The sequence below is a fragment of the Bos grunniens genome, chromosome 1 (assembly GCF_055505025.1).
Source record: "Bos grunniens cultivar Pamir isolate PY7600 chromosome 1, Bosgru_T2T1.0, whole genome shotgun sequence".
NCBI lineage: Eukaryota > Metazoa > Chordata > Mammalia > Artiodactyla > Bovidae > Bos > Bos grunniens.
In genome coordinates, this window is record NC_141165.1 from 61244660 (window position 1) to 61272014 (window position 27355).

Below are 27355 nucleotides of genomic sequence, written 5' to 3' on the forward strand. Positions count from 1 at the left end.
CTCAAAATAGAACGTGTGCTTGGGATGCTGAGCTAAGAAGAAGCACGTGGCCTTAACCCTGGAAAGGAGTAGAGGAGTGAAGGGCTGGGAAGGAGGCTGGGGGAGGGGACGGCACACTGCTGACCCAGGAAATCTTCCCTGTGGCCATCAGAAACTGCCTAGTCTTCACCACAGGTATAAGGAGAGAATGACCTTCACAGTCCTTCAACTTGCTGCACAGTCCTGCAGCAGACCTCAAAATGTCTGAGGATCATGCATATTAGCTATTTTAAATCCACCATGTGGGGCCAAATAATCATGGATGAATGTAGGATGGGAGCAGATGTACTTTGGGGAAGCCTAGATACAAGGGGAGAAAACAAACCTGAGGGTTTTTGGGGTGACTTGGCATCTGCTTTCAACTAAAGGGACAAGTAAATAAGACAGTAAAACATCAATCACTTTCCAGCAGCAGTGGGACAGGCTCAGCCTGGGTCATTCTTACCGAGAAGCTGGGCTGGTTCTATGAGTATTTGCTCTCCTAGGTTCTCCACAGGACGGCAGCTGACATGGGAGAAGCAGAGAAGGAAAAGTGCCCCCAAAACTGACCATATCATTAAGAAAACAAGAACTCATGAAACAGGTAAACAGCAGTGTAATTCAGTATATGATTAAATCCAAAGTAAACAGTACTGGGAGACCAGAATGAAATCAGCACATCCTCCATTGCTTTGCAAAGGTAAACTGAGGCAACAAGATAATGAAGAAGGCCTATGCATTGAGTCAAGAAAATGAGAAGGCGGGGCAGGTGGGGTACATGTCCAGTTTGGGCCCCACTTCCTTCTGGCTGTATGATCCCAGGAAAGTAACCTACCTTTTAGAGTCTAATTTTTCTCATTTATATGGAGATATAGATGGCAACCCACTCCAGTATTCTCGCCTGGAGAATCCCAGGGATGGGGGAGTCTGGTGAGCTGCCGTCTATGGGGTCGCACAGAGTCGGACACGACTGAAGCGACTTAGCAGCAGCAGTAGCAGCAGCATAGATTTTATAATAGTATTATATGTCCTAATCTTTTGTGAAAATTAAATGAAGATGTGAAAGTTATAAAATATAATACAAAATAAATGTTATTATTAATCTTCTCAATCAAAAAATAAATAACAAGAATAAGAGGTCAGGAATATAAGTAACTTGAATTTTAGGTTTAAATTGCACTGTTGCAAACACAGTTACAGAACCACCGTGGGTCATGGTGATGTAGCTCTAATATAGAACCCTGAGCGTGATCTTATATTACCTCCTAAGTGAGTAGGCAATTTATCAGGCCTTCAGGGCTACTGTTTATCCAGATTTCTAGACTAGGGCATTGATGGCCGTAAGTTATGCAGTGAAACTGAAAGGGAGGCACTTCTTATGACCATAAGAACTCATTTAACCCCTTCACAAACAGTCTGACCTCTTACAACATGGCCTATTGAAGAAGATGGGTTATGAAGTTTTCAAAAGGACAGACAGAAACCACTGAGGCTAGAATTAGATTATGAAGCTATAAGAAGCTTTTCTTCTATTTCGTAAATGGATTATTCTTATGTCTTAAGAATTAAGCAAAGGGATCAAGCTCATTGGGAAACTAATGACCATTGGGTCATAATTTAAAAAACAAAAGAATGATACCAAAATTGTAAGAAATTTTAAAAGGGAGCAATTTTAATCAGCCAAGTCTGATAGTCTAGGAAGAACCATAATTTCAATCAGAAGACTTCAAAAATCTTGTCCAAGCTGATTCACTATGTAAACTCAGATATGGCTATTTAAACTCTCTGAATGTCAGTTATATTCATCTATAAATGGGAAAAAGAATACCTATCTAAGTCACCTCTCAGGTCTTAGAAATGATTAAGTGCTTATTTAAGCAGAGCACTATTATCAACATAAAGAAAACTATTATTTTTTCTTAAAATGACAGGAATCTATTGCTTAGTATTTCTGGCAGACTGAAAGGAAAAATGGCCTTGATATTTGGCATTCATTGGAAGGACTTTTGCTGAAGCTGAAGCTCTAATGCTTTGGCCACCTGATGTGAAGAGCTGCCTCACTGGAAAAGACCTTGATGCTGGGAAAGACTGAAGAAGAGGGCGACAGAGGATGAGATGGTTGGATGGCATCACCAACTCAATGGATATGACTTTGAGCAAACTCTGGGAGATAGTGAAGGACAGGGAAGTGCCTGGCGTGCTACAGTCTGACTTGCTAAGAGTCAGACAAGACTTAGCAACTGAATAACAACAATACATAAAGAGGTGGAGTCCATCCCCTCTGCTTATCTCTGGGCTTGGCCCCGTGACTTGCTTTGGCCAATGGGATATTACCTAATGTGATATAACAGAGACTTGAAAAGTTTCTGTGTATTGGGGTAGACTTCTAATTGCTTGCATAGAACACTTGCATATGAAAAACCAGAACCGGTATATCAGGATAAAACAGGTGAAGAAACAGTGCTTTTCAAATGCAAGGAAAAGGATGATTCTAGACAATGCTTGCTAACCACTGACTACCTCTGATGGCTATATGATGATCACAACCGTAGTCATAAAATACAGCCAAAGCCAACCCGATGTAATGCTCTGTACCATAAGTTGTATGTGTATTATTGAATATCCAAAACAGATCTATGAAATACCTGTTTTTAATGATCCCATTGAGCAAATAAGAAATATGAGTTTCAGAGAGTGTCTTCCTATTTTAGAGCTTCCCAGGTGGCTCAGTGGTAAAAGAATCCACCTGCCAATGCAGGAGACACAGGTTCCATCCCTGGGTCAGGAAGATCCCCTGCAGGAGGAAATGGCAACCGACTCCAGTATTCTTGCCTGGGAAATCCCATGAACAGAGGAGCCTGGTGGGCAGTCCATGGGCCACAAAGAGTCAGACACGACTGAACATGCACGCACAGCACATTCCTATATGAAAAGTTAGAGCTAAGATCTAAAGCCGTGCTCGCTTCGGCAGCACATATACTAAAATTGGAACGATACAGAGAAGATTAGCATGGCCCCTGCACAAGGATGACACGCAAATTCGTGAAGCGTTCCATATTTTTATTTGAATCAGTTCTAATGAGGTGGATGAAACTGGAGCCTATTATACAGAGTGAAGTAAGCCAGAAGGAAAAACACCAATACAGTATACTGACGCATATATATGGAATTTAGAAAGATGATAACAATAACCCTGTGTAAGAGACAGCAAAAGAGACACTGATGTATGGAACAGTCTTATGGACTCTGTGGGAGAGGGAGAGGGTGGGAAGATTTGGGAGAATGGCATTGAAACATGTAAAATATCATGTATGAAACGAGATGCCAGTCCAGGTTCAATGCACGATACTGGATGCTTGGGGCTAGTGCACTGGGATGACCCAGAGGGATGGTATGGGGAGGGAGGAGGGAGGAGGGTTCAGGATGGGGAGCACATGTATACCTGTGATGGATTCATTTTGATATTTGGCAAAACTAATACAATTACGTAAAGTTTAAAAAAAAAAAAAAAAGATCTAAAGCCGAGATTTGTCTGATTTCAAAGTCAGTGTTTGTAATTCTAAAATGAAAACTCCTAGATAGAAGGGTGATTACCCACAATGATAAAACCAAAGCTGCTGCTAAATCATGAAAGAAGAGTTTAGGAGCACCTTAAGTCAGGGTTGAAGAGAAATTGCCTTTGGTCCTCCAATTAAAAGAGCTTTTTAGCACCCATTAATATTTGCTTATGAATGATTTCAGGGGATAAAGGAGGGATTTTAAGTTGCATATTTATTACACAGGGGAACATACTTTAAGAATCTACAATACAGCAGGATTTAAAACCAGAATTAATGAGACATTTAATATTAGTGTGTTCGACAACACAGCTCTCAATCCATGGAAGAGGAATAAACCTGTGTAATTCTTACGACAATCCAAGAGACTGGTCAGTTTTAACTTTATAAAAAAGGATGGGTGGCAGATTCATGTTGATGTATGGCAAAACCAATACAATATTGTAAAGTAATTAGCCTCCAATTAAAATAAATAAAATTATATTAAAAACAAAAAACAAAAAAGGATGGGGTGAGCATGTGTGCTAAGTTGCTTCAGTCGTGTTTGACTCTTTGTGACCCCAGGGACTGTAGCCTGCCAGGCTCGTCTGTCCATGGGATTCTCCAGGCAGGCATACTGGAGTGGGTTGCCATGCCCTCCTCCGGGGGGTCTTTCCCACCCAGGGATCAAACCCGTGTCTCTTACATCTCCTGCATTGGCAGGCAATTCTTTACCACTTGAGACAGCTGGGAAGCCCAGGATGAGGTGTACAGACTCATAAATGCTACTGCATCCCATATGCTTGGATACTGGCTAAAACCACCTCTGCTGCCCCTCGCCTGTGCTGCTCTCCACGGTGGCTGCTGGCATTACGCAGGCATTTGTGTTAACATGTCCATCATTTTCATCTTTGTTGTTGACCGAATGTGACAAAATTTGAAGACAATTCATTGTTAAAGAATTATAGACTAATAGAATTTGTAGGGATTACTGACATCTTCTAACATGATTTTTTGAAAAAAAAAAATAATAATTTGTAGCACTGAAATCCCTTTCTCTAGTAGAAAATCTATTCAGGATGCTAATATATAGCCTCAATAAAAATTATGCTTTTAAAAACAGTAAACATTTATTTTTATAACTTTAACTAAGTAATGACTAGTTATAAAGTTAATCAGTGACAACAAAGCGATTATTTTAGTGAAGGCAAATTTAGAATTTTTGAAACAAACTGCAAGTCACATATCAGTTTCAATATCTTAGTCATTTTCAGTTTTGTTTTGGTTCCAAAGGATAGAGAAAATCTACATTTCCTAAGAAATGTAATTGCATAAATAGCATGACTTGCCATTTCAGCGGAAAATTGATATTGAATGGCATTCTGCACATGAATGAAGTAACCTGGAGTACAAATTGAGAGGCTGCCATTTTCTTTTATTTTAAAATTTATTTTATTGACGTATAGGTGATTTTAACTTCCCTGGTGGCTCAGATGGTAAAGAATCTATCTGTAATTCGGGACACCCAGGTTTGATCCTTGGGTCGGAAAGATCCTCTGGAAAAGAGAATGGCTACCCACGCCAGTATTCTGCCTGGAGAATTCCATGGACAGAGGAGCCTGGCGGGGTACAGTCCATGCGGTCGCAAAAGTCGGATATGACTGAGCAACTAACATTTTCACTTTCATAGTTGATTTACAAGGTTGTGTTAATTTCTGATGTAAAGTGATTCAGTTATACATTTATGCACATTCTTTTTCACATTCCATTCCACTATGGCTTATCACTGGATATTGGTTATAGTTCCCTGTGCTATACAGCAGGGCCCTGTTGTTTATGCATTCTATATATAATGGTTTGCATCTGCTAACCCCAAACTCCCAATTTGTCCTTCCCTCATGCCCCCTTGAGAGGCTGCCATTTTCTGGTGTGTTCAAAGTTGGTATATAATGTACAGTTTGAAACGTTTAAAAAACAGTTTATTAAATATTAATACTAAAGTATATTAAACATTGAGACTTAAGCATGTATGGATCCTCTAAAATTATCTCAAGGTGGGGTTTGAGGTCTTAGGAAACAGACCCAGGGTGGTTCAATAACTTAGCTAATTCCACATCTCTTCATTGCTGCATTGCTAGAATTTGAGACCTTGCTATGGCATTCTCCAGGCAGCAACTGGATTTGTTGTATATGTTAACCCTAAACTAAATTAATTCATTCAACACATATTTATCTGTCTGCTCTATCCCAGGCACAATGCTAAATAACATTAGTGGTAATAATAATAGTGTAATACAGTCATCCCTCAGTATCCACAAGGAACTGGCTCTAGGACCCCCATGGATACCAAAACCCACGGACGCTCCAGTCTCTTTTGTGAAGTGGCACACTGCAGCCAGCCTGCCATATCTGTGGGTCTCAACCTCAGATTCAACTAACACTGAATATAGAGAGCTGACTGTAATACAACAATGGACATAACACTTTCAAGCTCTTCCACGATAAAACTTACTGTAGTCTCATGGGGAACACGAACGGAAATCAAATAATGATACAGATACATGCAAAATTATTAACATGAGAGGTTCGAGTAGCTTATCTAATTAGGAGCATCAGGGGAGACAGCCAAGAAATTCAAGTGTGAGCTGAATCCTAAAGGCCATGTGGGAGCTATCCAGTTAGGGGAAAAGAACAAGTATAATATGATGTGACTGAGGAGGCATTGGTTTCCCGGCAGAAACAGCGCTGCCAAGGCCTGTTACCTGGATGGGGTAGGGCATATGGTTTCCTATAGGAATCACTGGTGCTATGGAGAGAAAAATGAAAATATATGCAAGAGATGCCATAACAGTAACAACTGTGTGCTATGTACTAATCTCAAATGCTTTATAAATACCCACATTTACTTCTCACACTAACTTTACGAGAGAAGTGATATTATCCATATCTACACATGTAAAGGGTTTCCCAGGTGGCTCAGTGGTAAAGAATTCGCCTCCAATAAAGGAGACACAAGAGATGTGGGTTGATCTCTGGGTTGGGAAGGTCCCTTGGAGTAGGAAATGGCAACTCACTCCAGTATTCTTGTCTGGAAAATTCCATAGAATTTTAGGAGTATGGTAGGCACCAGTCCTTAGGGTCACAGAGAGTCAAATACGACTGAACACACACACACAGCACAGCAACATACACAGGGAATAAATGGAGGGTAAGCAACATGCCCAGGATAAGAGAGCCACGAAGTGTCAAAACCAGGACAAACTGAGATGAGTGACAGTTTGCACTGCTCTTTTCGTTGTTGTTGTCCAGTTGCTAAGTTGTGTCTGACTCACTGCAACCTCATGGACTGCAGCTCTCCAGGCTTCCCTGTTCTTCACTATCTCCCAGTTTGCTCAAACTCATGTCCATTGAGTTGGTGATGCTATCCAACCATCTCATCCTAGGCTAACCTGCCCTCTCTCTACTAGGAAGTGGTGTCCCCTAGAGAAGCAAATATGACAAGGGTGGCCTGCATCCTTCTCATACCCATGCCAGCACTGATATATGACTCCCAAGAGAACTGCGAATTTATAAAATAGGTTCTAACCCTAGGAATATTTCATTTATTTGGCTAAACTCTATCATCAATAAGACAGCTTTTCCAACAACATGGATGAACCTAGGGATTATCATACTAAGGGAAGTAAGTCAGAAAGAGAAAGACAAATACCATATGATATAACTTAGAACTTATATAACTTATATAACTATGACACAAATGACCCATCTATGAAACAGACCCACAGACATAGACCAGACCTGTGGTTGCCAAAGCAGGGAGGATCTGGGGTGGACAGTTGGGAGGTTGGGATTAGCAGAGGCAAACTATTATATTTAGGATGGATAAACAACAAGATCCTACTGAATAGCACAGGGAACTATATTTAGTATTTTGTGATAAATCATAATGTAAAGGAATATGTAAAATACATATATATATATAAAGCTATGACAAGCCTAGACAGCATATTAAAAAGCAGAGACATCATTTTGCCAACAAAGGTCTGTATAGTCAAAACTGTGGTTTTTCCAGTAGTTATGTACAGATGTGAGAGTTGAAGCATAAAGAAGTCTGGAGCACCTCAGAATTGATGCTTTCAAACTGTGGTGCTAGAGAAGACTCTTGAGAGTCCCTTGGACAGCAAGGAGATCAAACCAGTCAATCCTTAAGGAAATCAACTCTGAATATTCACTGATGGACTGATGCTGAAGCTGAAGCTCCAATACTTTGGCCACCTGATGTGAAAAGCTGACTCACTGGAAAAGACCCTGGTGCTGGGAAAGATTGAAGGTAGGAAGAGAAGTGGGTGACAGACGATGAGATGGTTGTATGGCATCACTGACTCAATGGATATAAGTTTGAGCAAGCTCCAGGAGATGGTGAAGGACAGGGAAGCCTGGTGCTGCAGTCCATGAGGTTGCAAAGAGTCAGACACAACTTAGCAACTAAACAACAACAATAGCCACTTTATTGGGGAACAACTGCACTGGCAACCAAGATAAGTAAGTTTCCTTCTTAAATTCTCCCTTAATACTCTCTGTATACTCCCTCAAAGTTGATCAGAACTCTACATAACTGTTCAACTGTTTGTTAAATATCTTTCACTCATGCTGGAATTTATGATTCCAGAAGATAGCACCCTTGTCTGTCTTATTCACTACCATCACCCCAGAGGACAGCACATTCATTTATTCTTAGTGAATGAATAAATGAATTACTGTGATTTCAGTCTTTAGCTTCTGGAATCTAGCCTCACTTTCTCTTTTGGATTCTGCTCTACAGTAAGTCATTTTGACAGCTCCCCATTGTTCAGGGTAAGACTAATAACTTTGAGGTGGTGCACACTGGGCTGATTCAAGCTATTTACACATACTGACAATGAAGTAACCCACTTGTGCCACATGTGGCATAGGGTTCATAGCACAGGCTACCATCCCAGTACAGAAGTTCAATGCACATTATAACATCCTCTTTTCATTCCTGTTGATGTCCCACTCAGGCATTCACTGTCTCTTACCAGGACCTATATTTATTGAGGAAATGTTATGTACCAGGCACTAGATAGTATATAAATTTAATCTCAAAACAAGTTTGCAATGGTTGTATTTGCATCTAACAGATAAGAAAAAATGAGATTCAGAAAAGTTAAAAAGTTTGTTCAAAGAGAGTAAGGAGAGGAGGGGGCTGTGAACTCAGCTCTACCTGAATCTGAAGGCCAGGCCCCTGCAACGCCCATCCCCATCTGTCATTCTAATAACAGGGCTGTGGAGAAGGTGGGTACACCCTGACTGGCTGGATTTGAATTCTAACTCTGGCATTTACTGTCTGTGAAGCTCGGGAAAGTTATGTACAATTTTTATGCTTTCAATTAATTCCTCATTTGTAAAATGGATATATTAGCTTACTCCTCTAATGGGAATTGTTTCAAGGACTAAATGAGTTAGTATATGTTATATTAAGTACTAAGAACAATGCTTGGCATAAAATAAGCAATCAGTGATAGTAATCTTTATTCTTGACTATGGCTGCTATTGTTATTACTGTTACCAACATTATGTTCTATGCTACCAGTCACTCCACTGAACTGTCCCCCTTTGGGAGGGAAGAACCAAAAGTGCCTGGAGCAGTATGTCCTCTAATTCTTCCAAATAACCCAAGAAGAAAAGATTTTTTCCTTGGTCCAATTTCAGCAAACATTCAATGAGTCCATTAACTGTGGGCAAAGAACTCTACCAGAAGCTACCAGGAGAAGGCCACTTCCTTACTCTTTATAAAGAGAGATGGAGACTGGCTGAAAGCTTCACCCACAGGAATTCAGTTAAGTAAGACAAAAATAGAAACTCAGCCAAGCAGGGCTTATATTGCATCCTTCTAGTAGGCAAATCCCATCATGTTACTTTGCTACTTAACTTCTGGTTAAACACACTGGCTCTAGCAGTGATGTGAAGAAGGGGCCAGGACTGACAGCCTCCCTCCCGTTGTATAAAACAACCCACCATATATCTCTTCTATATAATGGGTTTTTGCCTAAGCCTACTTGATCTAAGGGTTTTATTGGAAAAATTGAAAAATGAAAACCTTGTAATGTCTTTGCCATAGCACCCAATGCCTTCATGACCTGGCCCTAACCTGTACAGATTCACCTTGTATCACTCTCTCCTCAGAACTATTTTTATCCTAAAACTAACCTATGTAATGCTTCTCTGGTGGTTCAGATGGTAAAGAATCCGCCTGCAATGCAGGAGACCCAGGTTCCATCCCTGGGTCAAGAAGATGCCCTGGAGAAGGAAATGGCAACCCACTCTAGTATTCTTGCCTGGGGAATCTCATGGAAAGAGGATCCTGGTGGGCTATAGTCCATGGAATCGAAAAGAGTCAGACTCGACTGAGTGACTAACACACGCACACACACACAAGCGTGTGAACACGTAACAGCTTCCAGAACATGCTGCATACTCTCGCAGCCTCCATGCCTTGCACAGGCTATTTTCTTGTGGCCAGAAACATTTTTGTCCGATTGTCTTCCTGGGCTTAGTTATTACCCCTCATTGTCACATTAAATTTTATACATAACTGTATAACTTTATGACTTTATTATAAAATGGATTAGCTTTACTTACAAATATTTAGGGCAATGTTGTATTATTGCAAGCTCCCTTCAGGCAAAGAATCACTTTTTCTCTTTTTTTTTTTTGCTGACAAAGCAAGAGATTTTATTGGTAAAGGGCACCCGGGTGGAGAGCAGTAGGGTAAGGGAACCCAGGAGAATTGCTCTGCTCTGCCATGTGGCTTGCAGTCTCGGGTTTTATGGTGATGGGATTAGTTTCCGGGTGGTCTTTGGCCAATCATTCTTTTTTTTTTTTTTTTTTTGAGGTATTTTTTATTTTATTTTATTTTTTAACTTTACAATATTGTATTGGTTTTGCCATATATCATCTTTGAATTTCTAGTGTCTGTCATAAAATAGGTGTTTAGTAAATGTTTATTGAACAAATTAATTTTAAAAATCACATTAAATGAAATATTAAATATCCTTCTATATTAACTGAAGACCTAAGGCAATGTGATAAACAGGGTGGACTTAAAAGAGTTAAAATACTCGGGTTGAAATATTCACTCCATCATTTACATGTTACATTGAACAAGATACTTAATATGCCTAGTTTTCTCATCTCTACAATGAAGCTAATAATGAAGTCTGGTGGTTATTGAGGGCATTCAGTGAATCGATATACAGAAAATATTTTAAAGAGTTCTGACTCCATCAATGATAATGACTCCATCAGTGTTAGCTACCATTATTATTATTTCAGGCTGAAATATAAAAAAAATGTAGTCCTTATTTAAGGACTAAATCAGTTTAAAATAACGTTGACTATAATGATATAATCTCATAATAATATAATTATCTTGTTTTTCCCTGCTGAACATCCATCCTACCCTTTGATCTTAACAGATATCAGATTTTTCTTTGAGGAAGTCTCCTTTCCACTGTTAGTTGTTATCAGTCATGTCCAGCTCTGCGACTCCATGGACTGTAGCCCACCAGGTTCCTCTGTCCACAGAATTCTCTAGGCAAGAATACTGGAGTGGGTTGTCATTTCCTTCTCTGAGGGATCTTTTTGACCCAGGAATAGAACCTGAGTCTCCGGCACTGCAGGCACATTTTTTACCATCAGAGCCACCAGGGACCAGATGTGGCTCAAGAGAAACAGAATTGGCAGTAGGATGGTGAGGTGACACAAGCTGGGCCACTTAAATTGAGACTTGCACTCTTGCTGAGACTAAGGGCAATAAGTAATTAGAACATGAGCCTGCAGCTGCTGGTGGAAAGAAAGCAGAGTCCAGAGATGGAGAGACACACAATTCCCAACTAATCATGTGATTTCCTAGACCCTGCTGAGCTTTTCTTTTTTTTTTTTTTAATATACACAAAACAATAAATTCTGTTTTCAGCTTCATCCATTCTGAGTGGGGCTTTGGTACTAAAACCCAACGTGTCCTGAGTAATGATCATAACCAGTCATTGTTAAGATGAAAGCCTACAATACTAAGTTATTATGTTATCAAGTCCTACATGGGCTTCAAGGTATCATTGTAAAGGGACCAGGTAAACTAGAAATTTTGGGTAAAACCAGAAATTTTGATCCAAATGAAGATGGAGATTATTTGCAGGGTTATCAAAGAATCATAGTCTCTTCATACTTGGCCAGAAACAGTAAATACAAGACCCTAGAAAAGTGCTATTCTGGTGTGCATGAAGATCCTGAAGAGTTTGTAGAAAAGGCAGAGCCTGCCACGCTCCAGACCATCAGGGATCAGCAGACATCACCATGGAAAATTTCCAACGCTTACCTTCTTTACTCCTCTGATTATTTGACATTTCTGTCTGACAAGGAATTCTCTGATTTTACCAGTTTAGTCATGAATTGTAAAAGATGATCTTTTCAGATAACATCCAGAATTTTAAAGGAAGTGTGCTGTTCTATAAGCGGTTCCTTGTTTGGCCTAATATTGCTAAACACAGAAGTAAAGGAACCTCAGTAACAATTAATGTACATCAAAGACGTCATCTGGTTATTTTAGTTAAGTTTGCACAAGTAATGAAGAGTGGTTTATCCATTGAAATTGCAAAGGTTATACAACAAATGAAATTTACACAAACTAAATTTGTGAATTGACTAAAAGAGAATCATCTACCCGGACTGAACTAATTCTGTGCTTCTCAGGATTGTAACATCCAACACGATAAATATAATTAACACTGCTGTCTATTATATATGACTGTTGTAAATCCTGAGTTCTCATCACAAGAAAAAATTTTATTTCATGTCTCTTAAGTTTGTATCTATATGAGATGATGAATGTTTATTAAACTTATTGTAGAATCTTTTCTTGATATTTGTAAGCCTAATCATTAGGCTGTACACCTTAAACAGTACTGTATGTCAATTATATCTCAACAAACTTGGAAGAAAAAAAAGCAATAAATAAAAAAATTCTGTGCTTTTCAAAAAAAAAAGAGAGAGAGAAAAGGCACGTTCTGAGGCTCCACCTAGAAATTCTGCAGCAAGCCCAGTATTTCTGCATTTCTGATGAGCACCCCAAGTGTGCTGAAAGTCCACAGATATCAGCTGTCCACTATGAGGAACACTGCCCTAGAGGATACAGTTTTGTTTAGATAATTAAAGTACACAAATCCAGCTGGGAACAAATCCCCAGAAAACACTGAAATGCAAAAATTCTCATAATTATTTCAGAAACCAAAAGAACTTCAAAGACTGAGTTTAAGCCCTAATTCTGAAGCAAATATAGGGAAATTTGGAAGTGTCTCAGCTTTAAAACTAAAGAACATAAATATTACACTCAGTTTTTTCTGTTACTTTTTTCTTTAAAAAAAGGACATGGTATAGAATAAAAATAATTTAAAAATTGATTTCAAGGTTATAGTTTTATCAGTTTCATTACAATAATCTATAGTAACTTTCTAGTAGGTCTTTGGAAACAATTAACAAAGGCGACCTTTGAGAATTCATCTCGGGGCAGCTATAATGAGCACAATTATAATAATTGGTAAGGAGCTTTTACAACATTCCATAATACACAAAAGACAACATGGCAAAATGAAACAGATTGTTTTCTGAGGATACCACATGAATGTCACAAAGGAAATCTTATGTTGACTGTGATGTGTACAGGGGTGATACAACAGTCATTTGATGCTGGATCACACAGCGTGGGAAATAAGAAAGCCATTTCCCGATGTGTATCCATGTTTGCCTTTGTTAAGGGTCAGTGGTTACATAATGGTCAATGATGTGGCTAAAACAGGGAACTATCCAGCCCTTTCAATAGAGGTTTCTTCAAGAGAATCAAGCCCATGTACTGTAAAGCATCCATTGTACGCGATGGATTGACTCTCCTGTGCATTGAAATGGTGCCAGCTCTTCACCATCCTGGGGAGAATTGAGGAAATTGTCTCTAAATCATCTTCTGTAGGGTTCAGTTGCCTTGTGAAACCCAGTTTAGAGAGGCTAACTAACATAGCTTAAACTGAAAATACATACTCTGGGATAAACTGCTGGGTACCTTTTTTTCTTCCAAGCAAGGTGGTCTAGGAATAGTAAATAATTCTTTGAGCAATTTAAAATCTCACAAACAGAACCAGAAAAGTGATATTCAGAGCTCTCAAGTCATACTTTGTGCATCAGTATACAGCTCTGTGCATAACTGTGCACCGAGATTAATGATATCAGTGGAACTCAACTCAGTTCTGCAGACCCACACAACAGAACTTTACAGCATGAATGTCTTGGACTCCATCCACATCTATTAATTGTTCAACTGCCAAGTGTGCTGCACTATGTGGAGATCCTGTTCAATCCAAGGAAAATACAGTAGGACAACTTCAGCAGAATTGCAAAATAAATTCTTACTTGTTTTTTGCTGGGAGCTTTGTGAAAGATTTACACATTTCTAATGGGTTTCTGTGTAGAGACTGATAGTATCTGCTCTTGATTTTGTGTCAGACCCTGCTAATGAAAAACACATTCTCCCTTCACTCCTGACTAATAATAGAACCCAAATAAACTGGGCACATTGGTAGGATGAAAGACTACATTTCCCAGCTTCCCTTGCAGCAAGGTAGCCAAAGCAAGCAGAAGTAAATAGAAATGTTGTGTGTAAGTAGAAAGAATTTCACTGAAGGGGCTGTATTCTGTATCCTCTTCTCCCACCAACTCTCTCCCCACCCTACCCACCTGTTTTTTGCCTGCCAAAGAATGTGATCAATGGAAATCCATTGTGTCATGGAACTTACCTTAAGTGTGGAAGCTATGTGCCAGAATGGTGGAACAGAAAGATAAAAACACCCTCCTACTCTGCCACATTGCTGCTACACATTTCTGGGCTGTCGACTCTAAACTCACTTAACGTGTGAGGGTATAACACTTTCATCATGCTTAAGTCTCTGTTAACTTTAACTTTTTTTTGCAAGTGGCAGAAACTAAACCTTATTAATATAATCTATATGCATTTTTCTTATTCAGTAAAGGCCAGGTGAATTAATAAACTCATTGGGATAAATACTTGAGAAGGTTTGCAAGCTCGAAAATTTGAATAACGCATATAAGCATATAAAAGGAAGGAGTACTTTAAGTGGTTCTAAACATATGGAAACAAAATTTTTCACTTGTTGAAATGCATATAATTTTAAAACTGCATATAGCATAAAGAGGAATTCAGATTAAAAAATAACTAAGGAAAGGAAGTCAGTACAATGTATAGTATAAATGAAAATTACTGTAATTAGTATCACGGTTAATAGCATAGCATATAATGTATACTTATCAAAGGTGACCAAAGAGGATATGGCTCGAAGTCTGACCTATGGACCAACTGTGTGTATTTCTTATGTGTACAGTAGTTCTTGATATCTTTGTGTGACTTATTCATTCCACATCTCTTTACACTAAGCAATCCACTTCCGGGACAAATGGAAGACTGTGGTCTTTTAGCTTTTATGTACAGCTGACAGACAGCTTTAGAAAAATTCCCAGGACAACAGAAAATCATTGACATGCTTTTGATGTCCAGTGAGACTTTCAAGTCTGATATCTGCTCTGTACTCTAGAAAAGGCATTAAAATATTTTAAATAGGCCTAGCAAAAGGGATTGAAAGCATAAGATTGTATTTAAAATAAAGTCTACTTCTTAGATTGCTTTTGATTATCTAGGCAGAAATTTTATTTCAGTGTTGCTCAATAATAACAAGTATTTGTGCGTATGGTGAATATTTGGTCCATAATATTTTGGAGAAGAAAATATTCATGTTATACATCCTACCAGGATTTTAGAGCCATCCAAACTCATGCCTGTTCCAGCGTTAGGTGGACTTTGGGGAAAACTGTTAAGACCCACCTCTTCAGCGTAATCTCAGTATTATTCTCTTAATACCTTCAAATCCTTGTTTTGTCTTCATATGCAAATGTCCTCGGTTGTGTTTATGTAAATTATTGGCCCACGCTGTTCTTCACTCTTACTTACTTAAGGCAGTGTGTAGGTATCTAATTAGAATGATTTACCCATGGTCATCTCAGTTAATTGCTGAATACTCTTTATGTTAAGCAAATGTGGAAAAGATCTTAGATGTCTAAAAAAGATTCTATTTCCAAAAAATGATTTTTCTCTATCACTAACTTCTTATGACAAATATATAAAACAACTTCGAGATGGCAAGATAAAGATACATTACCCCTGTGACATCCATAACCTTGATGGCTGCCAGCTGGCCCGTTTTGACATGACGACCCTGTAAAAAAATTTTTAAACAATTCAGTTCTGATAAGCAATATTAGCATTAGGCTTCAACTGTAATGAACAATTATGTGGATCAGTGTTATAGAGTGACAATGGGGAAAGAGAGACAGACAAATAGACATATAGAGAAATCTTAAATGCTTTGTAGATCAACCTCTATTTAATGTTTATTTTGTAACACATGTCCATCACTTTGTCTTTTGAGTTTTTTTTAGCAGCTTTTGTCAAGTTTAATAAAAGAGAAAATGTCAAATAATGAGGTTCTACCTCCTCTCCAAGGTGTTAGGGGCTTGAGTTGGAGGAGGGGTGTATGTGGAATATCTGGGTGGAGCAGACGCAAGCAGCTAGTTTCCTTGATTATTAAAATCTCTTGTATTGTGACAGTCTCAAATGGATATGACTCTGCTGGAGTTCACTTGAGACTGCTAATTTATCTTCATCTTAAAAGGGGACCTAAAGGAAAATAGAAACCAATCAATCTGAATTTGTGATCAAAGAGACACTACTGAGCCCAAGGAACTGCTTCCCCAGAGTGGGTATCTCTGGCCTTTTTAACTACAGGAAGCATCAAGCACTTGGAATGGGAAGAGAACAGGGTGTGGAGAGGAGGATATCCTCAAAGAGAAGCTTTATCTGTATAAGAAACATAAAGTCTATATCTGACTCTCAGACAAGAGCAAAGATGGTCAGTCTCATTATTTCTAAATGCATTCTTTACGTGGCTTTTAAAGTACATTTTACCTGCCACCGCTATCAGGCAGTATAATATACCTTCCAAGGCAAATCCCTTTCACCTGAGGCAAATCCCTTTCACCTTCTAGGTCTCAATTTCCTCATCTGAAAAATGGAAATAATGACAGTACCTAACTCATAGCATTGCAAGGAGGATTAAATGAGACAGTAATTGTTAAGTGCTTGACCGTGACTGGCACAGAAGAGCTGTGAGAAGATGCTGGCTGTAGATGTTTATGGCCCTGTCTTGTGATTCCTTTTAAGAGCTGTCCTCCCTTTTAAGTTATACGTTTCACGGAGGAAAGCGTGTGCCTCATCACTGTAGTCCTAGTGTCTGGAGTAGTGGGTGCCCAGCCGATAGATGGGGTGGCATGTTTCTGGATGAGCAGCAGCAGTTAGTGAGGGCATCTCCACCGGAGGCTGGAGGAGACAAGCTTGGTGCTGCCTGTCACTTTCCATCTCATACATCCCAGCTCTGTGTATGCATCTGCCTGATTCTAACAGTGCTTCCTTTACCTTTCAACCGCCATTCTGTTTCCTGTCTTTCCTCCTCATTCAGGAAAAAAGCACAAATAAGACTTTAAATCAGTAATCCAATATGGTCGCTGACGTACTTCAATTTTCAATAAACTGAGGGAGGGAGTTGAAGAGTTACCACTCTAAGAGTCCTGGACCAGAATTCCAGAGGCCTGGTTCTGCCCATGACCAGCTGGTTCATCAGAAGCATGTTATAATCATCCATCTGGGCCCTGGTTTCTCCACCTGTAAATTGCACTCTGTGGTTGGAGATGGGGGGGAAAGGTATCATTCTTAACACCCCAAGGAAATTTAGGAAAATTAGTTGGAAATTTAGTTTTCACAGTGACTGAGTGGAGGAGAATGGTACTGTGCTATTCAGAGGCCATACTGACTTCCTGCAGAGCTGGAAGGCAATCTCATACAAAGGAGAAGTAGCAACAGCGCCCTCTGTTGATAAACACTGAATGACCTCCGGGGTTTTCCTGGTCCCAGTAAGTCTGTGATGCTGTAATGGTGACCTTAACAAAGATCAGCTGCTTCTCTGCGGGAATAGAAAGTCTTTAAAGTAAGGGTCATTAAACAATGACTATTTCTCTAATATAGCACTAAAGAAGGGTAGCAGCACTGCAGACAGAGGGTCTGGCTTATCACACAGCTGAAATTTCACCCTGAAATTCTTTTAATGGTGCCATGCAGCCAGGGAAGGGGAATGTTTGGGTATGTCTTGTGGGGACCTCTAAGAAGTGACCCCTGCCTGGCTCACCACTGGTGGGCTCCCACCTGCTCTTATTTTGTAGTCCTTAACAAAAACTCACAGCAGTGGCCACAGGACTGGAAAAGGTCAGTTTTCATTCCAATCCCAAAGAAAGGCAACGCCAAAGAATGCTCACACTACCACACAATTGCACTCATCTCACACACTAGCAAAGTAATGCCCAAAATTCTCCAAGCCAGGCTTCAACAGTACATGAACCGTGAACTTCCAGATGTTCAAGCTGGATTTAGAAAAGGCAGAGGAACCAGAGATCAAATTGCCAACATCCACTGGATCATAGAAAAAGCAAGAGAATTCCAGAAAAACATCTATTTCTGCTTTACTGACTATGCCAAAGACTGTGTGGATCACAACAAACTGTGGAAAATTCTTCAAGAGATGGGAATACCAGATCACCTGACTTGTCTCCTGAGAAATCTGTATGCAGGTCAGGAAGCAACAGTTAGAACTGGACATGGAACAACAGACTGGTTTCAAATACGGAAAGGAGTATTTCAAGGCTGTATATTGTCACCGTGCTTATTTAACTTATATGCAGAGTATATTATGAGAAATGCCAGGCTGGATGAAGCTCAAGCTGGAATTAAGATAGCTGGGAGAAATGTCAATAATCTCAGATATGCAGATGTCACCACCCTTATGGCAGAAAGCAAAGAAAAACTATAGAGTCTCTTAATGAAAGTGAAGAGGAGAGTGAAAAAGTTGGCTTAAAGCTCAACATTCAGAAAACTAAGATCATGACATCTGGTCCCATCACTTTATGGCAAATAGATGGGGAAACAGTGGAAACAGTGAGAGACTTTATTTTGGGGGGCTCCAAAATCACTGCAGATGGTGGCTGCAGCCATGAAATTAAAAGATGCTTGCTCTTTGGAAGAAAAGCTATGACCAACCTAGATATTACTTTACTAACAAAGGTCCGTCTAGTGAAAGCTATGGTTTTTCCAGTAGTCACGTATAGATGTGAGAGTTGGGCTATAAAAAAAGCTGAGCACTGAAGAATTGATGCTTTTGAACTGTGGTGTTGGAGAAGACTCTTTAGAGTCCCTTGGACTGCAGGGAGATCCAACCAGTCCATCCTAAAGGAAATCAGTCCTGAATATTCATTGGAAGGACTGATGCTGTAACTGAAGCTGCAGTACTTTGGCCACCTGATGCAAAGAACCTACTCATTTGAAAAGACATTGATGCTAGGAAAGATTGAAGGCGGGAGGAGAAGGGAACAACAGAGGATGAGATAGTTGGATGGCAGCACCGACACAATGGACATGAGTTTGAGCAGGCTCCAGGAATTGGTGATGGACAGGGAAGCCTGGCATGCTACAGTCCACGGGGTCACAAAGACATGACTGAGCGAACTGACTGACTGACAATCTAACACTAGAAAAGAAAACTTACTTCTCCTCCATTTAAAATCTCCGTTCCAAGTTAAAATAACTGTTCTGGATGAGTCTGACAGACGACTAAATAATACACCTTGGGGATGGCAGTTTGGGTTTAAATGAGATCCTAGAGGTGGAAAAATTAGCAGTCTCAGTTCAGTGCCAGCATGAGTCCATGCTCTGGAACAGGAAGGCGGCTGAGCTGTCAACCTTTGATGAGGGGGCCACCAAGAAGGCTGCCCAGCACGACTTGCCTTTTACATCACTGGGGAATGCCAAACTAAATTAGGATCCAGATGAAGGCAGGCTTTGAGGGGATGGCTAGGAATCAGCTGACCTATAAGATCACTAGACACCCGAGGCACATCAGTGTTAAGACAGCGTTCAAAGAGGCGACTTCATAAAGTCACAAATAAATTGAATAGGAAAAGCCCTCGAGGGGCCTAATCTAATCCTTCTTTTAGAGATCAGGCCAAAATCTCACAACTAATGAAGACCTAAACCCAGGATGCTTTTTCATCTGTTCCACTTCCGCTTTCCAGCTCCTGAATGGGAAATTTTATCACTAAAATTTAAACATAATTTTTTAAACCAACCTTTTCATATTTTATTTAATTTGAATTAAACATGAGCCATTTGTCCCTGTTTCATGTAGGATTCAATTTTTTTTTTCTTTTTGAGAGCAGGGAAACAGGGAGGATGTTGTTATTATAAAAATATGTGAAGTGAAAATTCAATACTACTAATTTTAACTTATTCCCAATTACAAGAGAAATTAAAAATATAGACTCTATTTAATTTGGATCTAAAGTACATATTCAGCCAAGGAGTAAAAATTAAATTCTGGGGGAAAAGAAACTTTAAAGGAGACAAAGAGAAAAATTTTTATCCATGAAAATTAGGGGGAAATATCCCATTAAATTGCAATTGCTGAGTCATTTCTTAATGAAAGATGAAGAGTTTTTTTTTCTACTGACATAACCAACAATAACAAAAATAACAGACTAAATCTGGAAAAACAAAATTGGTATTCCATTAGGACCCAAAGATTCAATCATGTCCTGAAACATAAAAAGCCCTCCGAAAGACAGGAGGGAAAAAAAAAACATCAAATCAAATCAGGGAGAGCAGAGGCCGTGGGGTCACTCAGCTGGCATAAACCTGCGTCCCCCTGAACAGAGTTTCTCTGCCGAGTTTATGATTAACCTCTCTATCCAAAACTTTATTCCCTTTCTAGTTCCACACCTGTTCCCCTTGAAATTTACAAGTATCATAGAAAAGGGGGGACTGGAACTGAGCAGGACCCTGTGGGGCCCTCCTGGGTGTAACGTCCCTTCGTGTCTCCCTTATCTGGTTTGTGGAAAAAGACTTTAGTCTCCTTAGGCCTTCCCTGAGTTTCAAAGAGAGTCAAGAAGTTAATGATTCAGACAAGAGTCACTTGGCACCCAGTTCCCTCCCAAAGGGGTACAGATAACAATCGGATGTGTATCTTTGAATTATTCTGCAGAAACTAAGATACCCACCCAGGTAGAGGATTGTGACTACATGCTGACCACAAGCATGCAGACCCCAGCCTGGGAGGAACCAGAAGGTTGAGTTCCAGAAACACCACCCTGTTACCTCACCATAAGCCCATCAGAAGCAGGTCCATGAGCTGATCAAGGATACTTATGACCCTCTCCCCTAATACTGTCTTTCAGAACACTTGCCTGAATGCCATTAGGGAGTTTGGTTTTTTTTTTTAGCACGAACCACCCATTCAACTTGCTTGGTCCCTGCAAGAAATAAAATTTCTTTGGGGAGAAATTTGCTCCAGACTCTCAGCATTTAGGCTTGTTTGGCCTCACTGTGCATCAGGCACGTGAACTTGGACTGGACAATAGGTGGGAGCACTCCATGCAGGTGCTTAGACAGACTTACAAACCCATTCTGCTTCCCCTTCTTTTTATCCTTCTACCTCCCACTTGATGAGTACAGTACCTTCAAGGATTACAGTACCTTCAGCTCTCTAGATCCACAGGTTCCACATTCACATATACATTCAACCCAACTCAAACAGAAAATACTTGGGAAAAAAATTCTGGGACATTCCAAGAAGCAAAACCTGAGTTTATCTGCATGCCAGTTACTATTTACTTTGTATTTATCACTATTTACATAGCATTCACATTATGTTAGGCATTATAAGTAATCTAGAGATTATTTACACTACACCGGAGAATGCGCATAGGTAGTATGCAAATACTGTGCTATCTCATGTAAAGGACTTGATCATCCACAGATTGTGGGACCCAAGCAGGATCCTGGAATCAACACGCAGCTCAATCCCCATCCCATCATAGATATGGAGGGACTACGTTGCCCCTTTACCTACTCCCTAAAATAAATACAAGAGGAGAACAATGGTTGTGTCCAAAATAGCCATGCAAGCCTGGTCTCTTCTATTGCTGTTATTTTCTAAGGAACAGTAAGATGGCTTAAAACTGCTGGCTCGAGGCAAGCCTGGAAGAGACTCCTTTCATTTCTAGGTCACTGAAATACATTTGTTTCTACACAGCACAGGAGAAAACCAGGGCTGAGAAAAATGCAGAAATTCTGCCCACCATCTCCATTCCTCCTTGTCCAAGGACTCACACAGGTAGAGTGCTTTTAGTTCTTTGTGCTTAGCTTAGATTTGATCTTGCCTTTATTGAGGAAGACTTCAAGTTCCTAATTTCAAGCAAGTGCCCTTACCTTTGTGTTTTCACAACATCCTACTCTAACCTACCAATTGTAATCCAATACTGTAATTTTCAAAATGTGCACCATAAGAACCATGAAAATAAATCTAATGAAATAGAAAAAAACAAAACAAAGCAAAATGCAGTGTAGAGCATGTAGTAATGGTAGCTGTTGTTTCACAGATTAAATGTTACGGTTACACTGATCACCTGTCTATCAATGATATTGTAAAACACAACCCAGATTCTCCTTTCAAGACTGAAGTAGCTGACAGCTCTCAGTCAAGGCCCTCTTGGAACTGCCAGAAGCCCAAGGTCATGCTCCCTCCTGGAGACAGCCAACTCCAGTGGCTGGCTGATACAGAAGTATAAAGGCTCAGGCCTTTAGTTTTAAAGTTGGACAATTCTGTAGAGCCTGCTTGGCTCCTGATCTCTCCTTGAGATGGCTGAGGTTTGTCTTGAGACGTGCATGCATGCTAGGTTGCTTTGGTTGTGTCCAGCTCTTTGTAACCTTATGAACCTTAGCCCGCCAGGCTCCTCTGTCCATGGGATTCTCCAGGCAAGAATCCTGGAGTGGGTTGCCATTCCCTCCTCCAGGGCATTGCAGTTAAACTCCTTCCTCTGCACAATACTGTGCATGCTGCTCAGTCACTCAGTCAACTGACCAAGTCACTCAGTCACTCAGTGTCCAACTCTTTGTGACTCCATGGACTATAGCCTTCCAGGCTCCTCTGTCCATGGGATTTTCCCAGCAAGAATACCAGAGTGGGTTGCCATTTCTTCCTTCAAGGGATCTTTCCGATCCAAGGATTGAACCCATGTCTCCTAAGTCTCCAGCACTGCAGGTAGAGTCTTTTAACATTTTGCACAATGCCAGTTTTTTTCCCCCCTACAGGTGTAGATCCTAAGAACACTCTCCAGTAAAATTCCTACATACATATACCTCCATCTCAGGATCTGTTCCCTGGGAAACTCTATCTAAGACAATTGGTACCAGGAATGGCCTGAGGAGACAAGCTCTCAGAGGAGCTGTCAATAAGACTCCCATCACTGGTGGCAGGTGGCTCACTGATAGTCCCTGGCACATCGCAGCAGCGTCACTGTCAACACTATCACTAGTGGGGATTTGGAGAAGGTTACAGGTGCCAGGGAACACAACAGAGAGCCCAATATTTCAGACTTCTGAGAGGTCCTTAGGAAACAGTAGTTTAAAAAAGTAGAATCAGACGGCTTTTGCAGAGAGTCACTGATGTACTAGAGAAAGACAGTGAAGACAGTGAAAACCGTAGGTGACTGATCATCAACTGAAGGCAACGTGTGAAAATCATAAGGTAGGTCAGATGAAGTTCTGAGGTCTGTGCAATATTTTTAATCAAGATGGGAATATCCCTTCTGAAGATGCAGAGGGCTCCAGGGATGAGGGGTTTCAAGCATCCAAGTGCATCAACTTGAATGTTTCTATTCCAAGTTTCAGAGCTCATTTCTTCTTAATCAGGCTTGAACTGATGATTCAACTTTTGTTTTACTCTAATAATTCCTGACGGAGCAGGCAATGGCACCCCACTCCAGTACTCTTGCCTGGAAAATCCCATGGATGGAGGAGCCTGGTAGGCTGCAGTCCATGGGGTTGCGAAGAGTCCGACACGACTGAGCGACTTTGCTTTCACTTTTCACTTTCATGCACTGGAGAAGGAAATGGCAACCCACTCCAGTGTTCTTGCCTGGAGAATCCCAGGGACGGGGGAGCCTGGTAGCTGCCGTCTATGGGGTCACACAGAGTCGGACACGACTGAAGTGACTTAGCATAGCATAGCAATAATTCCTGAATCTGGTCCCCAGCTGTTGATCCTGACAGCACCTCCCAAAACACTTCCTACAAGCAATATCTGTCCTCAGAATTTGTTTCCTCGGGAACTCAACCAAAGTATCTATCTCTCTCTCTATCTACTTACCTACCTATCTACTTACCTATCTGTATTCTCAGTATTAATGCAACATAATAATTTTTACTCAATCTGGGGTGAAAGATTTTAGAAAAACTCTGACCTAAAGAGTGAATAGAATAAACTAGGGACTTTATTCAAGCATTGGGAGTTATATTCCAGATAACAAGAACAGCATGTTCAAAGGTCCTGTGGTGTAGCGATTTGACCATTCAAGTAACTGATGGCAGGCCAGTATGACTGGAGTAGACAGTATATGTCTAATGAGTACATACAGGGTCTCACAGGCCATTTCAAGAAGTTCTACCTTCAACCTAAGACTGATGGGCAGTCACTTTAGGGTTTGAAGCAAGGTTGTAGGGTCATCAAGTTTGCCTTTTGAAAAAAAAAAATTCTCTGGAGGCAGGGCAGGGAACAGGGGAAACTAGAAAAGATGATGGAACAGTAACAGCATTGCTTAGCATTTCATTTGCAAGATAATGGCAACTTGAACTAGGATGGAAGTAATGGAGAAGATGAGAGGTAGAGAGAGTCCAGAGATATTCAGGAGGTCAAATCAACAAGATTTGAGAACGGATGGGATATATATTCACCCCCATGTTTTCCAGAGTGTTTGACATAGCAGGGATTCAGTAAACATTTGCAAAATGACAGACTGAATGAAGTAGTGACATCTGAGGGTTGTATTCAGGTTCTTGGGCAATACTATCCACATGACCATATCAGTTTCTTCCATTCCCCACTCCCGAGCCCTACGTCAACACACACACACACATTTTAATCCAGTCACAAAGTGTATAGGAGCAGATGAGGCAGGGTTGTGAGCAGGAATTACAACCATTTCACCCATAAATAAATTAGAAGATGATTTTAGTGGATGAAGTTCCTTTAAACTCTGTAGAGAGGCCAATTTACTCCCCCTCTGCTGAGATCACAGAGAAACTAGAAATTGGTTTTAGCTTTCCCTCTGAGAGTGAAGGTGAACACCGATTTTCCACTCACAATTAAGATTAAAGCATAGTTAAGATACCTATCTGAACATCTTCAGGAATGCAACCCTTCTTTGATACATGTTTTGAGGCAAAAAGGTAGATAAGACATGTTTATGAAAAGACTTTGTAAATCCTTATGATCAAGCAACAAGAATGTTCACAGAATATGCTTGGCACGATGTCTGCTCCGATGGTTTCCCCAGGTTATTGGGGCCTCTATTTATCCTTGGTCTGCACATGCCATTCATCTGAGACTTAAAAATTCCTCCTGACCACATAAGCAGAGCCCTCATTGCTCCCAGACTGTGACAAAGATGAAGCAAGGTAGCGATACAGGACAGTTCCCAAGCAACAGTTCTCTATCTCAACACCACTCACTGTGAATTCCTTTGCTTGGCACCTCCAAGAAGCAGAAAATGGATTGTTTTCAAGATTGTTCAGGGCTGGGCCAACTGAGAATTGAGGCTTGCTCACAGAAACAGGGCAGGGAAGAAAAGCCCGTGTCTCATTTTTCTTTTTAGAAACTAGCATTCCTGTCTTCATGGCTGCCAGTTTGGCTTAGTTTATAAAAATCAAAATGGATGATTAAAGGGAAAAAAAACCAAATAGCTACAATTTTTAGCAGACAATAGTTAATATATGCAGGTTCCATGGCAGGAAGCCTGATGCCTGTACCCAGGAAAGGCGTGCACAGCTGAAGCGACAGCAGTGAGGAGCAGACAGGCTGTGGGGTGATGAGAGCTCAAAAAAGGAGCAGAACCAGTCTCTTGGCCATGGCCTTAAGCCAAGAACACATTGCCCAATAACCTTCTCGCTCAACCCCTCAAATGAGCACAAAACAGAAGATCTTACTGGCTCTCATCTGATTTATGCCACCGAATTACCACAGTCTTTTGTGGCTTCTGTACATTAATTTCTGGGAGGACTAAGCCCCCTAGACGTGAAGGATCAAAGGCAGGGGATAGAACATCTGCATGCAGCCAGCTCCCCAGCCCCCCAATATTCTACTGCTCCCCATTCACCATGACAGCCTTCCTTGTCCTCCAAGTCAGGGTGGTACATGGGGATACGTGTGGCATTTAAAAGCTCTGGTTCCTGGACACCAGTACAGAATGAAGTTTATACCCAACCTCAGTAAAGGCCTGCCAGGTGGCTCAGTAGTAAAGAACCTGTCTGCCAATGGAGGAGATGCAAGAGAAGCCGGTTTGATCCCTAGTTCAGGGAGAGCCCCTGGAGTAGGAAACGCCAACCCATTCCGACATTCTTGTCTGGAAAATTCTCTGGACATAGGAGCCTGGCAGGCTACAGTCTATGGAGTCACAAAGAGTCATGCACGACTGAGTGCACATGCACTAGCATTCAGTAAAAGGAGAAAACAACCTTCTGACAAAATCTTCCAGAAGCTAAAAGCATTCAACTTAAGCAGTCTTCTGACAATTTCTGTCGTGAAAATGTTCATTAACTAAACGTTCTCAATTTTTTAAAAGTCAAAGCAAAAACCCTATCTTGGCTCTCAATGGTTATTTTTGGTTTTTATTGGGGGTGGCCAAGTGAGATTTCTGTACTCTATGAAATCTGAGAGTCAGGCACAGGTGTTGTAAAATACATGTGCATAGTATGGTAGAAAGGCCAGGAATCCCCTTAAGATACAAAGATGGGCTGTTCTTGATACAGTCTGTAAAAAGTTAAATGTAATCATATATATCGCTCTTAATAACTTACACCAAATAATCCATGTGAACTGTATAGAAGCCAATTTCTCTTTCCTCTTTAGTCTGTAATGCCATGGGCCCTTCAGTCCTCCAGGCACATGGCTACTACATGCTAGGAAACTCCTCAGGACTCTGCCTTATAGCCATTTAATTCTCTGACATTGTCAAGGACAGAATTTTGCAAAGAGTAGGTGCTAAATCATGCTGGGAAACAGGAAGTTTCCAGGCCTAGTAGACCTTATACGCTGCCCCCAATCATGGTGAAAAGCGAGACTCCAGTGACCCATCATGGCTGAATCTGCGGGGCGCTTGATAGAACTGGGGGAAATGCCTACTCAGGAGGGGCAGAAACCTTTTTTCTTAAGAAAAGAGATTGTAACTATGGCTCATGGCGTGGAAACTGTAAAAGACTCACTGGAAAAGACCCTGATGCTGAGAAAGATTAAGGTCAAGAGGAGAAAGGGGGCAACAGAGGGTGAGATGGTTGGATGGCATTAGACTCAATGGACATGAGTTTGAGCAAACTCAGGGAGATAGTCAAGGACAAGGAAGCCTGGTGGGCCGCAGTCCATGGGGTCACAAAGAGTCAGACAGGACTGAGCGACTTAACAACAATAACAATAGGACCTGGAGGAAGAAGCCACACAGCCCGATGTGAATGTTTTGCT

At 40.6% G+C, this 27355-nt stretch overlaps 1 protein-coding gene and 1 non-coding gene across 14 annotated transcripts in view; one reads left to right on the plus strand and one right to left on the minus strand.

Annotated features, from left to right (window-relative positions):
- Positions 1–27355, minus strand: part of TNIK (TRAF2 and NCK interacting kinase) — a 405472-nt gene that overhangs the window by 157366 nt on the left and 220751 nt on the right. For 12 of the 13 annotated variants that reach the window (XM_086394188.1, XM_086394149.1, XM_086394139.1 and 9 more), the window contains one exon: positions 15848–15904. In XM_086394188.1, coding sequence (XP_086250314.1) covers positions 15848–15904 — 57 coding nt within the window. Of the gene's footprint in view, positions 1–15847; positions 15905–16179; positions 16366–27355 lie in introns of those variants that run through there. The other variant, XM_086394174.1, reaches the window with a different exon arrangement.
- LOC147379529 (U6 spliceosomal RNA) lies at positions 2974–3080 on the plus strand. Its single transcript, XR_015135564.1, has one exon. It is a non-coding gene; the product is annotated as a U6 spliceosomal RNA (small nuclear RNA).